Source organism: Coffea arabica, chromosome 5c, assembly GCF_036785885.1.
Source record: "Coffea arabica cultivar ET-39 chromosome 5c, Coffea Arabica ET-39 HiFi, whole genome shotgun sequence".
NCBI classification, from domain to species: domain Eukaryota; kingdom Viridiplantae; phylum Streptophyta; class Magnoliopsida; order Gentianales; family Rubiaceae; genus Coffea; species Coffea arabica.
In genome coordinates, this window is record NC_092319.1 from 789,847 (window position 1) to 804,344 (window position 14,498).

Below are 14,498 nucleotides of genomic sequence, written 5' to 3' on the forward strand. Positions count from 1 at the left end.
AATAAACAAAAGATTTAAAGAGCGTCAGCTTTGGATTGTCATCTTTGGTTAGCGTTGATTCGGGGTTTTCAGAGTGTATAGGCTTGTCTCTATCCTTGCCTTTAGATTTTGATCTGTCTCCTTTCTTTTTGTTAGCTTGCGTGCTAATCAGGATGCTGCTGCTGCTGATGAAAGGCTGAGATATATTACTCATCATCTGCTGCACGTACACTCTTAATCTTATCACCAAAATTTGGAAAGGGATTCCAAATGTTATTGATTGTTGCCTCTACTTCGTCAATGCTTTAATGTTAACATGCATGCATGGGATCTTGACAGCTGACTCCTTTTAGTAATTTTTAGTTAGGTGAATGCATGGAAACTATAGCCCAAAGCCAAAGGGCGCGTCGTCGTTCTGGTGGATTGTTTCGCAGGGAAGCATAGAAGGTCGGCGGAGGGTCCCCGTCCCAGTCCTCCGCCCCGGCCTTGCTTGGGCACTGCCGAGGAGATTACTACAAAATAATAAAATGCCCCAATCACTGAAAACACTACTATTATTATTGATTTTTAACTGCCGTTGTGGCCGAACGCCCTTCCATATTAGCATCTTTGACTGTTGCCCCTCTCTGAAAACTGTCATTTGAGAATTTTGTTTCTTTCTATTTTTTTTTTTTCCTGTAGGTCTCTCTCTCAGCCTCACCTTTGATGCTGAAACGCCAAATAAAGTCCCATCACATCCTTCCAAATTAAAATCAGGTTTCTGCTTTGGGACAGCAATTTCTTCTCGCTTCAACTTGTCTGAATGAAAGCTTTCAGAGCAAAAAAAAAAAAACTACCTGATTGCATTTTGGAGAAGCTGCCTTCTTGTTCGGATTGCAATTTTTTTGTAAAAAAATTACTGTAGCGATTTGATATGCGTGAGATAAAAAGGTAATTGGAAAATGTATTCACGAAAAACTCAGCGAGGTTGCGACTTCGCAGATTTTCTATTGCCGGAATTCTCAATTAGTTTGGAGAGGCCTCGTTTTTCAAGGAACGAAGGATGAATTTGTTGTGGGAGGTAAATGAAACAACTTCAAGTAAGTAACACGGTACTGTAATTAGCTCTCCTGCGAATGAAAAAAAAAAATAAAGAAGAAGAAGATGATGATGATGAGATTGAAACACGCATGTCTACATATGATTAATTAATTTTGTCAATGGTAACAAAATAAATATTATTGTCAATGAAGGTGTAGTATTCGAGAGCACAAAATTTTGTTTAGAGAATAATTCCATTGACCGCACAATTACTTGCTACAAAATTACATATATATATTTTTTGAAAATGAATAATATGTGAAGAAGGAATATGATGGATGGTATATTTTGGAAGCAAGAAAGAAATGGAGGTCCTACTTTGCATTATTCAGTGATGTGCATGCAAGAAGATGAATGGAATGGCGGGGGAATCCATTCCACACTACTACAGCAAATAAATACTCAATACAAACTACTACAGCAAATAAATACTCCCTTGCGATTGCTCAAAAATACACAATAATTAATAAACATCCCCATTGACATAAGAAGGAATTTTTTTTTCTAACATATGTGTGTGTGTATATATATATATATATATATCTATTTAAAATAATAATTAAAAAAAAACACAACCATTTTTCAATCTGTCAGCTAAACTACTTTCGGGGAAAAATAGTTTTCCCCACAGGTCAACTTATGATTAAATCGTCAGCTAAAGATGATGCTGAAGTAGGTCTTGCCTGTCATCAAAAAAATTTTTTTTTTAATTTTTCCCAAGAGTTCCCTTTTTTTTTTTTCCAATAAAGAATTGACAGCGCAAACGGAACTACAATACAAAACAGTATACTGCACAAATGAGGGGTGCTGCAGGCATCTCCTCATTCATAAAAATGATACTCAAAAGAGTGGAGTCGGATCCGGAGCCGGACCCCCACTGCCCCATGATGGAATTGGACTACTATACCTTATTTGTCCCTGCTTGTCACCATGTTTGTAACTCTAAACCTAACGATAACAAAAGAAAAAAGGAAAAAAAAAAATTTTGAAAGTAAAATACTATAATCACTCGACTAATGAGCTAATAACACCAGTTTGACTCATCATTCTTCTTCCTATAGCATAGATATAGATAGATAAAGCTTTTCTCTTCAGTAACATTTTGAGTTACCGAGCGATGCACATCGCAGACTGACCAGCATCAACTCGAATACGCCTATAGTCCAAGATGTTCCATTTTTGTTTTCGGTCGCTCAAATCTGAAGAAAGATTGTATCCATCCAGGGCTCTGACAGTCCGCTGCTACACGGACAATCTCATTCACCACGCTCATAAGAAAGCTACGTTCCATTTTTTACCTTCTAGCTACTCCCAGACTCTATTCATAAAAAACTCCAGAGACCGGTGTGCTGGACCCCCGCCCCGCACTGGAAAAGAGGGGAGGGGGGGAGGGAGGTGTTACAGAAGGGAAAGGCGCTTGAACCCAAAACGGCAAAACCATTTCAGCTAATCACGAATCACTTTAAAAAAGAAAAATATATGCCTAGGCATTCCCTAATTTATTTCCTGAAGGGAAATAGGCTAGAGGTCCACTTTAAATACGCACCCAGAAAATCAACACAGGACAAAATAGTTCGCTTTATGAAACATCTCCCCAGACGAGTAATCACCAAAATCTGAATCTTCATCCCGGTTACAAATTTCAGACTCAAAATCAATGTCACTAACATGATGCTTACTAGTTGTTTAAAAGGGGGAGAAGAAATGCATGATTGAGCACAGCCTTAGATTACAAATAAGCTGCTTAAATTGAGCCAGATCCAAGGCCAGCTTGTTTCAAGCAAATAACAAATGGCTTAGAAATCAAAAGCACTCTCTGTTACCAATCAGTAAACACTCCTGTGCCAATAAACATTATCGCAAAGAAGAAAGCTTAATTGGCATTTTCCTTTCTTGAAGAAAGGAAATGGAATCTCAGAGACGTAAAGACAATCTCAACACCAATCACGTTATCTAAACAACATCAAACCCTTCAAAGAAACCCAAGAATCATAAAAAGCACCGAGTACAAGTGTGTACAAGAAGTTTGCAAAATGAGAATTAGATGGATGGCACATTGCACAGACAAAAAAAACAGTGAGGTGAAACAGCAATATTGAACATAAAGCATGAGATGAGAAACATGCACTGACATTTCGTGGATGATACTTATTTATTCAACATAAGCAATATACTATTCTCTAATGTTCAATAACATCTTGAGAGATGCAATTCTGCAGTGGACCTAGCTAGCCAAGGTAGCCACTCTAGTGCATCAACCAAATCATGAATTGGGTCCCCATGTGAATGCTCATTGATCCCTGTATAAAGCATGGTTTACATATGCACTTACAGCACCAGAAACTGAAGACAAACAATTTCAAATCCTCAGCCAGAATCTCAAAATCTACCTTACTGGACAAAAATTTTGCCGTTCTGTAACAACATCAAGGTCAGTCATTTTCCGAATAACCACTGTCTTATTGATAAACGTTTATACCATCGACAACATACACACAGAGCAGAGCATCTTGTCTCAAGAGAGCAGGAAACTGACAAAAAAAAGATGCTAATTCTTGGGGCATAATTCAACTTCAGGACCACAAAACATGTAAAAATAGAAGCACTCCTCAACACAGGATCGGTTATGGTTCCATATTGCCAGAAATGCAGGCATCAGTCAATGCGAGCTCTAGAACTTGCCAACTGAGATATCTAAATGTCATTTGAGGGCTACCAAGAGAGTGTGTAAACTTTTTTTTAGCCAATTAAACCACTTTCATGAATGATGCACGAAGAATGGGGTGACAATACAAGCATTAAGGATGTGGGTACAATGACTATGCACCCCTAATACGGTTAAGTTGCCAACACTCCATCTTCTTACTAACTAGAGAGAGAGAGAGAGCTTAAAATCATCACCATGAGTAATACCTAATAATTATTCAAACGAATAACCCACCAATAAAATAGGCAATAGGAATTCAGCCCACGAGCCAAACGAGCATGATGACAATTTTCAGGAAATGATAATTCTAAAACAGGGAGTAGTATTTATCAGAATACAAGAGTTTCAGGGAAATTAAAAAAACCAAAACTGAGTACTGCAAAGCAAACAAAATCATTCACGAGCAGAGCAGGGAATTGCTTTAAATAACTTCTAGATAGATAACAATTCTGCTCAAGTCCTATCAAAATAAGCAACGATGTATAAAGAAAGACAAGGGGGAGATCCTCTCCTCCTCAGAACCTAAGCTTGGTAAAGAACCAGCGGTTTTTACCGGTCTTGAACCTCTCCTCGAAGCGGGTCTTGGCGTCCTTGGCAGCGGAGACCTTCTTGTCGCGGGACTGGAGGCAGTCGGCGGTGACAATGTCCTTGAGATCGACGTCGAGGGTGTAGCGGGTGGGCATGATGTGGTTGTAGTTGACGAGCTTGATGAAGCACTTGACCCTGGACTTCTTGGCCTGCTTCTTGGCGGAGTCCTTCCGGATGACCTTCTTGGGGTACTTGGAGATTCCGGCGACCAGGCAGTGGCCGTAGGGGCGGTCCCGGGTTCCGTCGTCGAACGACCTCACGATCACTCCCTTGCGGCCGGCGTAACGGCCTTGGAGCATTATCACGGCCTTGTTTTGCTTCAGGAACTTCACCATCTTATATCTCCCTTCCGAGCTCCGCCGCTCTCGCTTTCTTCCCTTCTCTCTGCTTCTGTTTTTTTCTTTTTGGAGTTAAGTCTCTTCTCCCCAGCGAGGGTTAAAACCCTAGCAACGCGGGCTTATATATGTGGAAGCAGTGGAAAATGGGTCGTCTGTCGTTTGAAACCCTAATATGCTCGTATTGACTAATGGGCCTTTGGGCCTGGGTCGTTTTTTCACTTCATGGGTCTCCTGACTTCAAGGCCTTAACGAAATGTGTTTAGGAGCACTAGTGCGTCTGTGTAATTTTTTTGGGAGGGGACGCGAATTTGACGATGGAATTTTTCGGTGAATTGGTATAATCACCAAATAAGCTGTTTGTCTGTTGCGATCGAATTTTTTTTTTCTTTTAAATTTATGCATCTCTTGTTTTTGCTGGTGGTGGGTTAGTTTTTGAGCCCAAAGTTTGGCAATCCACCCCTCAACGAGCTTTGGTTTGACTCGTGCCAATTTGAAACTTTAGCCTAAGGGTATAATTGAGTCGAATCACCATTTGAGTATGGTTCAAACTAAAAAATTTGGATTCGAATTTGAGTTCAAACTCGAACTCTTGGAAGTTAAGTTCCAGTTTGAACTCGATTTTAATTATTTTGTATTACTTGAGCTCGTGCTCGTGCTTATCAAGCCTAATTGAGTTTATTTCGAGTTTAATCGAACATAATCGGAGCTAATCAAGTTTAAAAAATATAAATTTATATTTTATACAATTTTAAACAAGGAATAAATTAGATATTTCGTACTAATAAATAAAAAAAATTAAAACAAAAACATATATATGTGAAACTCGATTGAGTTGACGGGCTTTTGAGTTGAGTTTCATATATCAAACTTGATCTCGACTTGTCAAGTAGTTAGAGTTGTTTGAATTTGAACTCGGCCAATACGAGTTTGAATTCAAGTATTATTATTCAAACTCGAACTCGATCAATATGAGTTCGAACACAAGTTTTAATTGAACTCAAACTTGATTAGAGTTACAAATGAATCGAACTAGTCGTGAGCAACTTGAATCCGAGTTCGACTCAAGCTCAATCAACATCAAACTCGAGTCAAGTCGAATTCAAGTTCAAAGATAATCAACTTGTTAGCTCACGAGCCGGCTCGATTTTATACATATATATATATATATATATATATATATATATATATATGTATTATTTTTTATTTTAACAATGAAATTAAAAAATGAATAAAATAATAAATTTTTTTAAGCTCAAGCTCGACCTTGAACTTTACCGTTTGAGATCGTCGAGTTCGAGTTCAAGTTTTATTTTATAGTTTGAGATCATCGAGTTCGAATTCGAGTTCAAGTTTCATAAAACTAAGTTGATCGACTCGGATCGATTAGGTCAAAACTCGACTTGTTTGCACTTCTAAACTGAAACTCGGCTCATTTTAACTAAGCAAACTTGCGAGTTATTTGATTGAATTCCACTCGCTAGCACCACAAGTTCGAACACAAGTTTTAACTAAGCAAACTCGTGAGTTATTTGATTGAATCCAACTCGTTTGTACTCCTATTTCAGGCACGTGCCGTGCTACAGTCCTTTCAATGGTCACGTCATGAGAAAAATTCATCCAAGTTCCAAACAAGAAAGAATCATCTAAAGATTAGAGGTTTTCTTAAATTTTTGGCATTGCCAGAGGTGGTTGGAAATTTTTATAAAAATCTGGACCAATATTCCCAAACTTCAAGCGGGACACATTGCGACTTTTTTTCATTTATTTATACTCCAAAAACGTACAGCAACTTTGTTAGAATTTATCCATCGGTAAAAGCACATGTTTTGCCTTCTCGTCTTCTTTAAACTTTGCCCATTTTGCAAATCAAACAGAATCAAAATTCATTCAAAATGGTGTCATTGTATGTTTCATTCATCATCATCATCAATCATCCAAGACCACTTGCTCGCGCTACACTCTAATGTAACTGGTCCATCATTCGTTATGTAGACTGCGTTGATGATATTCAACGCCAATACTTATACGAGTCTCTGTATCTCGACTAGAGCAGATCTTTAGAAAAAGGAAAGGAAGAGGGCCCGAATGAGAAGCGAGAACAATCAACAATATAATGTATAGACAACTGAACTAGGAAATATGATTATTGACGACGAGAAAATTAAGACTTACACAGGCAACTGCATGTCCGTGCAACAACACATCCGAAGATGGATTTCAAACCTAAGATTTAACTTAAACCAAAACCATTCCTTCCTATTAAAGCAGTACTAGTATAAGCTTATAAGCCAGCTTAGTCTGTCAGACCTCTAACTATTAGTATTTTACATGCACACACACACACACACACACATATATATACCCGTGCTATGTTACTACAAAGTCATCAGAGACTCAAAAGCACCACCACTACTGAATACTGATGGATGGATATATGATATATCAATCCTCATCCGGTGGTTCTGAACTTGGACTCGTCAATGGGGGTTCCTTCTTCCGCCGCACGCTCTCCCCCGGACTTGTCAGTGGCGCTCAGCCCACCCTTCTTCCCCATCTCCTGGTACCCTTCTGTCCCTAACTGCTCCCTCCTCGCTTGTCCTCCTCGGCTCCTCCCTATTCCAAAGTTCATGTGTATATATATATATATCAAACACAGCACAACGTGATCGAAGAAGAAATACAAAAAAGGAAACACAAACTGAACTGAACTAGCGTGTGTGTGTGCGTGTGTGCGCACTTAATTAATGGTGCTGGCACAGGGATAGGCACGTACCTTCTGCAAGGTGCTCTTGAGCCTCTAGACTTTTGCCTCCGGTACCACCGGGGACTACAACCTCTCCTTCCCTAGCCTTCCTGTCCAGCTCAGCTCTGCCTTGCTCCGAAGACATGATTCTATATATTATCTCCCAACCAGCTAATTTCTCTGTCTCTCCTTTAGAGTCTAAACCAGCCGAAACAGAAACTGGATGCACTTTTCTTTCAACAACTGATAACCACCGCGACGCCAGTGTACTTTGCACTCCTGCCGGGTCCAGATTTATAGCACAAGGGCAGGAATAAATTCCGGTGATGAGCAAGCTCGTTGAGGGACGCGTGGTTGGCTGACGGGGCTGAATCCCAGACAACGGAGGTTTACACCAAAGGAGAGGGATGGTTAAAGAGTGACACGAGGCTATGGCAGTCTCCTTTCTCCACCGCTCCACACGTGTGCTACTTACAGCTCTTTGTTTTTTTTTTTTTTTTTTTTAATTTATGGCAACAACATTTCCACAATTTAATTTAAAAGGAGGAGAGTTTGAAGAAATTGTGTATAAAGGGTTAGTAGATATAAGAATCTGATTAGACCAACATTTATATAAATAAAGAGTCTAAAGAGATTGTGTATAACGGACTAATAAGTGTAAGACTCAAATAGATGTTCTGACTCCTTCGTTGAATTTTTTTTTTTAACTGCAGGTGAAATTTTAACATTCGATCTATTACTCAAATTGATGTCATTGAGACAGAACTCAGTGGTTTGTGCTACTTACGACTCAGCTGCCTCTCCTTTGCTAATTGTTGCTCAAATATTTGCATACCATCTAGGGGGGAGAGGGAGAGGGAGAGGGAGAGGGAGAGGGAGAGTAAACTTGCAGGCCCTTTATTAATTTACTTGTACAACCCTTTTAATTTGCAAGCCGGCATTAATCACTCGTTAGATTGCTCATCATTGCCTAGGAGGAATAGGAATTACTAACTAACTAAGAACATTAATTACAGGAAAGAAGAGTCAAAATGACAAACAGATATAATGAAAAGATCAATTAATAGCATATATTTGGAGATTAATTGCAAGTCTTACTGCATGTCTTTGATCAAGATGTAAGCCGGACGATTTGGAGGGGCGGCAACGTTGATTTGATTACTCTCAAATAACTTGCTGTTGCCTTGTTTGTTTCAGAAAATGATTATTAATTTTTATGAATATATTAATTTTATTTTTACAAAATAGATAAATTATTCATGAAAAAATGCAATTTTTTATTAGTATTTTTTCTTTAATGCAATTGTAGTTGATTCGGTAGCTACAATATTTGAAGGAGTTATGAGAGATTATATTAACAAATGTGACTATACTATCAGGGTAAAAATTAAATATTTTAGCGCCAAAACTGAAAGTTAAAAAAAATGGCATAAAATGTTTACTCCAATCGCCTATGATAGTTAAGAGTAGAAGAGATGCTTAGAGCTCAAACTAAAAGGTCTTAGCCACTGACGGCAAGGACTAAGGGGTGGGGACAATTGTTCTTGGCCTTTAATTTACCGGTTAGATTTGGTGAGGACGGCAAAAAAACTCAAAAAAAAAAAAATGAACACATTTTGTAGGAGGATTAAACACAAAAGCTTCCTTCTAAATATAGGCAAGATTTATATATAGTTTACCCTCTAAATTTTGTTTTTTTCTCGCCCAACTCCCTTAGTGACAAAACTAATTAACCCTTTGTTATTGTAAGTTTTTATTTTTTTTTTCCCTTTCTTTCTCTTTTCTCAAAACTATATGTATGTATGTGTGTTCTTCATGTAGTTAGAGAATGAACATCCTAAATTTAGTTTGGATGAATTATGACAAATAAACGAAATATGAATTAATGTAGAATCACTATATGTTAAAAAAATAATAATAGAACATAAATTCGACAAAAATTTGATTCTTTGGTTTACAAAAATTTTAGAAAAGGAAACTAATGGATAGGGAAATTTTTGAATTTGGCCAAAAAAAAAAAAAGGAAAACAAGTTTGACAAAAAGAAAAGAGGGAAAAAATCAACATAATAGAGGGGTTAAGTGACACAAAATAAAGGTTAAGGGATACATTGATAATTGAGATAAACGTTGAGGGGAATAAATTGTGATTAACCCATTTTAGAATTTTAATTAGTCTGGAGAACAAATTAAATTGTATGTCTTAATTAAATGGAATTGGTAATTTAAATCAAGGTCCAATTATTCAAGAAATTGGGTAAATGGGCTTCACTAAATTTCGGTCTGACGGCTGGTTCGGACATTTGCAGATGGCGTCTGCACGTCATGGAGTAACACTTGGTGTGGGTATTCTTACGAATTAGGGCGCAGTTAACAAAGGCCGAAAAGTTGACTAATTTAATTTTTGGCTGAGCATTAGTTTCCTGGGTGACCTTAAGAGTTGCCGGGCTTTTGAGATTTATCTGAAATTAAGAATTAGTGATTTAATTCTGATTTCTTCTGTTGAAAGAAAATTAATTCGTTCGTTAAGAAAACACGCGATGAAAACCAAAATTCCTTGCGTATTTTTGTTTATGCAGGCAGCATATGCCGGCCGGAAAAAGAAAATAAAAGATGTGCCTGAAATTAATAAATAATAATAATAATAATTGGGGGCTTCTTATTCATCAATCTGATAATGCTGCACGCCCAACCCATAAAATAATAGGATTGATCATCATGAGATGAGATTAATCCAGGAGAAGATGTAATGCTACTGCTGAAAAATCCCACATCGACAATTCAACATACGAATTTTTAGTACCTATATAGTCACACAACTAAGTTGAACGTAAAAGGAAGTCCAAGCCATGAACTAGAAACGAACAAAGAAAGAATGAAAGATGCCACGCGCGGAAGAAGAAAATGGTGTCGTCCTCGTCATCATCTGTGCGTCGGCGGTTTTGGCCGGGGTCGTCCAGTCCGTCAAAAGCAGGCGTCCAACACACAGCAGCAACACAAGGCCGCACAGCTGCACCACCACCAACATCCGTTCACAATAATTAATATACATATGCTTCAATTAATGCCCCAACCATATATTCAATTATCAATCAATCAACATCAGAATAAAAAAGTTTTAAGCTCGCATTCTTTTTTTAGACTATAAAAAAGATAGCATACAAGAATAAAAAGTAGGGATAAAATTGCACTATAATTTCTAAAATTGCACTAACCTCCCCTAGGAGGAAATTGGACTTATTACTAACAATAAATTGTATGATTTTACAATTTTATACCCTAGCTAACTAATTGCACAAACTTAATGAACGAATTTTAGAAAAAGAAAATTTATTTTTTGTCAACAAATTGAGTGACTAATTAAAGTAGATTACCTGTGAGTTTTAGCATCATTAGCCATTGTAAGCAAAACTAAGGAATGGTGTCAATTGAAGGGAGAAGACGCATACCCGTGTCAATATTATGTTTTTCAAATCGATCAATTTAAGTTTAATTTTATACAACCGCAGAGAGAAATGCCACTAATCAATTCATTCTGGAGTTTTCTCTTCCCCTCCTCTACCCTAAAAAAGAGATTAAGGTTCCTTTTTGTTTAGATCAAAGTCTAAAGAATCCCGTGACTACTACTCCTACTACACGGCACCCGCAGAAAAAAGTCAAACTATATAATAGGGGTAATGGTCTGAAAAAAAGAAGACTGACCAGCCCTTCCAGAAGCCATCGTGTCTGGACGTAGTTTTGCCGGGTGCCGGAGCGGAATCGGAGACTTGAGCTCCGTCTCTGACGGGATATCCGGCAGGCGGTGCTGGAGGGGCGTAAGCAGGGGGTTGTGGCTGTGCTTGTGCTCCTGGGTAGGGATATGCCACTGCATGCAACCAAATCAAATATCGCATTCACATAAACAACTAATAGCAGCAGTAGCAGTAGTAAGAATCATCAAACAGACCAAAACTTATGGATGAAGCACAAACGGAACGTACCTGGAGCCTGGTTTTGGTTGTAGCTGCTCATGATGGTGTTGAATGGAATAGGGATGGAATCAGTTAACTTGAATGGAGGAGAATATGAGACGGGACGATATATAGAAGATACAATACAAGATTGGATTGAATGGAGGAGTAAGTTAAGGTAGATTTCTATATATATACATATATATAGTGATCAATAGGCGAGGGGAGAAAGGAGGTGGAAGAAGGAAGGTGGGTGGTGGAGTAGTTAAAATAAGATGGCGGACTTAACAAGCAAGCAAACAACGCAACAAAGGGAAAAGCCAACACCGCGTAAATGTATTATATCCAGGAAGCAATGATATATCCAGGAAGGAAGGAAGGTTTTATTTTATGATAAAAAACGTGGGGCTGCTGGTCTACTCGCCTTAATAAATTAGGTGAACCCTCCCTTTCCACACTTGATATTTTTCCGCCCGCTTCCCTCCCTTTTCTTCCTTCCTTCCAAGTTTCAACAATTTCCTCCTCCCCTAATAACTACTCCTCGTTATCGCTCGTCGTCAAATCCTTTCCTTATATTATATAAGAACGAGTTTAGGACTAAATTTCAACCGCAGGGGTGAGGCTATTTTGGGAATGTGAGAGTGTTTGAAGAGTAATTGAAACATTGAGTACAAGTCATTATAACTTTAATTTCACTATAATTACTTATATAACCTTTCAGACATTTAAGGTTAGGGGCATGTTTGGTATGTTACAATTTTTGGTGCCAAATTGAGTATCAAGTACAACTCAATAAAGCTTGTATTTTAATAGAATTACATAAAAGTCCTTTTAATCATTTATTATACTAACATCCAAGCCTTCCAATTTCCTGAAACCTTTCTCATCCGTTAAGGAATTAATTGGATGTTTACATTTTAATTATAATTAATTAACTTAATTATTATCTGAACAATCATTATCATATTTATGTCCCCATGTTTAGCTGATACCCTTTCTTCTTTTTTGGTTTCACCTCTTTGATTTTATTATGGCTATTAAATATTTGGTGGAATGCATAGCTTTTCCTTTAAATTGAGGTGGATTCTTTGGATTTGTCTTCTTCGATTGTAGTTTTTTTTTTTCTGATGATTGGTTTATTCAAGAACTCCATATAGTTTGCCTTTTGATACTTCTAATTCCAAAAACTAACTAATTGTATTGTTTTTCTTAGTAGATCCCAGATATTCTGTCTCTGGTCAAAGTACAATTTGAGATAATGTTGTTACTTTCTAAAATAATCAGAAAAGTAATTTTATCATCGTCTCCTCCTCAGCCAAGGTATTATCTCTTTATTTAAGTTAAATAACCTTATTTCTCATTAACTTTCTCCTATTATTCTTTCTCCAAGGATCTTTTGACTACATTCTAGCAGTTATGGTTCAAATAGTTATTTTTTCATGTAATATGATTTGGAATTCAGGTTATGTTTATTTTAATTGGGAATTTTATGATTGTAAAATTTATTAACTTAGAATTTTGTACTTCATTGAAACTGAAAAAGAAAATTAATCATGCTACATAGTACTAAGATGTCATTTGCACTCTATATGCTTTCCATGTTATGATATTGTTCTTGTATTCTGCTGTTTATATAGTTTCAAATACAAAAAATTTGTTTTTTATGCTGTCTAAAAGAATTTGTAGTGGAACTTGATGAGTTTAAATGCTTTAGCTACAGCACCATTTTGATTGCATTGTATTAATTCATTTACTCATAATTGTATGTTGTACAATGATAAATAATATTTACTGATTTAATTGAAGCAACTATTATCCATAGTTCAAACGAGTCAATTAAGTAGAGATGTTATATACTTATATTGGATACTTATACAAGTAAACATTGAAAAATATCATTAAGTAGTTTCTACCTATAGTTTGCAATTCGAATTCATATGAGGAATTTCTTCTGATTTTACTTACCATTTTCTACAATTTCAAATTTAGAAAATATTATTTGCACCAATTTTTTATAATCAAGATAGTTTCAATTCCGATCTTTAACAATTATGCAGATTTGAACTTATTTATGAGATTATAAAGAAATGCCCCTAGCCAAAAACACCAAATCTGAATAGTTTCTACAAAACTTTGAAAAAGACCACTTAAGTTTCTTATCTATCTATCATTTTTGGGCATTATTATCTCTGTAAGAAACATGTGATTAAGTCGTATTATACCCACTAAATTATATAAATAGTTAGTAAAAAATAAAATTATTTTGGATTAGATTGGATGCAAAGTAATTGATGGATAAACTTGACTTGATAATTCAGGTTGAGTTTAAGTCGAGAGAGAAATCAGAAGCATTGCTTGAGAGATCTTTCACGAACATATATAGATTCGAGAAATGAATGATCCAATTGATACTTTAAAATGTTTTATCATCTTGGATAAGTTTTAGAAGAGACATTTGGATACTTTTCAATTGCACTTCAAACATTTTTATATTTTCAAACTACCCTTATCTTTGCAGTTGAAATTCCAACATAACCTTTGATCGTAACGGATTCTTATATAGTATAACGATAAGAATGTCTTATTGCACATTATTTTTATTGACTCACTACGTAACTTATGATTTTTCTATTAAAATTACATGATAAAATCATCATACTTTAGTTCCTATACTACAAAATATTAAACAATAATTATTAATTATCTTGAATCACAAGCACCAAATTCCGGCGTGTTGCGCGGGCTGTCTCTCCCTAGTAATAATAATAACAGTAAGATCCCATATAGAGGTCCAGCCCGCCACCATCTTTGTCCTTCTATTTATTACATAACACCCCCCCCCGGACAGCAGATCATCTGTCCAATATTTTGTGTCAATGTGAAACTACGTAGTTTCACTTATTATATCTGCTGATATGGCAACTAAAAGTTGGTGGCTGTTTGGCTGCCTTATACTTCTTTTTCTTTCTTCTTTTTTGGGATTCCTTTCTTTACACAACTTTGTTACAATTCTCATCTTTTTTAAAACAAAGTATCAAGGATTTCAAATACAAAAGAATATTTAAAAAAGATGGAAATTGTAACAAAGTTGTGTAAACAAAGGAAACCCAAAAAA

At 36.5% G+C, this 14,498-nt stretch overlaps 2 protein-coding genes across 2 annotated transcripts; both read right to left on the minus strand.

The window, feature by feature from the left end:
• Nucleotides 1–4,021: 4,021 nt before the first annotated feature.
• Nucleotides 4,022–4,805, minus strand: LOC113688141 (large ribosomal subunit protein eL27x). Its single transcript, XM_027205821.2, has one exon. The coding sequence runs from the start codon at nucleotides 4,687–4,689 to the stop codon at nucleotides 4,282–4,284; it is 408 nt and encodes a 135-aa protein (XP_027061622.2). The 5' UTR covers nucleotides 4,690–4,805; the 3' UTR covers nucleotides 4,022–4,281.
• Nucleotides 4,806–6,808: 2,003 nt separating this feature from the next.
• Nucleotides 6,809–7,794, minus strand: LOC140007594 (late embryogenesis abundant protein EMB564-like). The gene is made up of 2 exons (XM_072050375.1): nucleotides 7,466–7,794; nucleotides 6,809–7,305 (listed from the first exon to the last, which is right to left on the minus strand). Exons 1-2 carry the CDS (start codon nucleotides 7,578–7,580, stop codon nucleotides 7,142–7,144), a joined length of 279 nt encoding a protein of 92 aa, XP_071906476.1. The 5' UTR covers nucleotides 7,581–7,794; the 3' UTR covers nucleotides 6,809–7,141.
• Nucleotides 7,795–14,498: the final 6,704 nt, after the last annotated feature.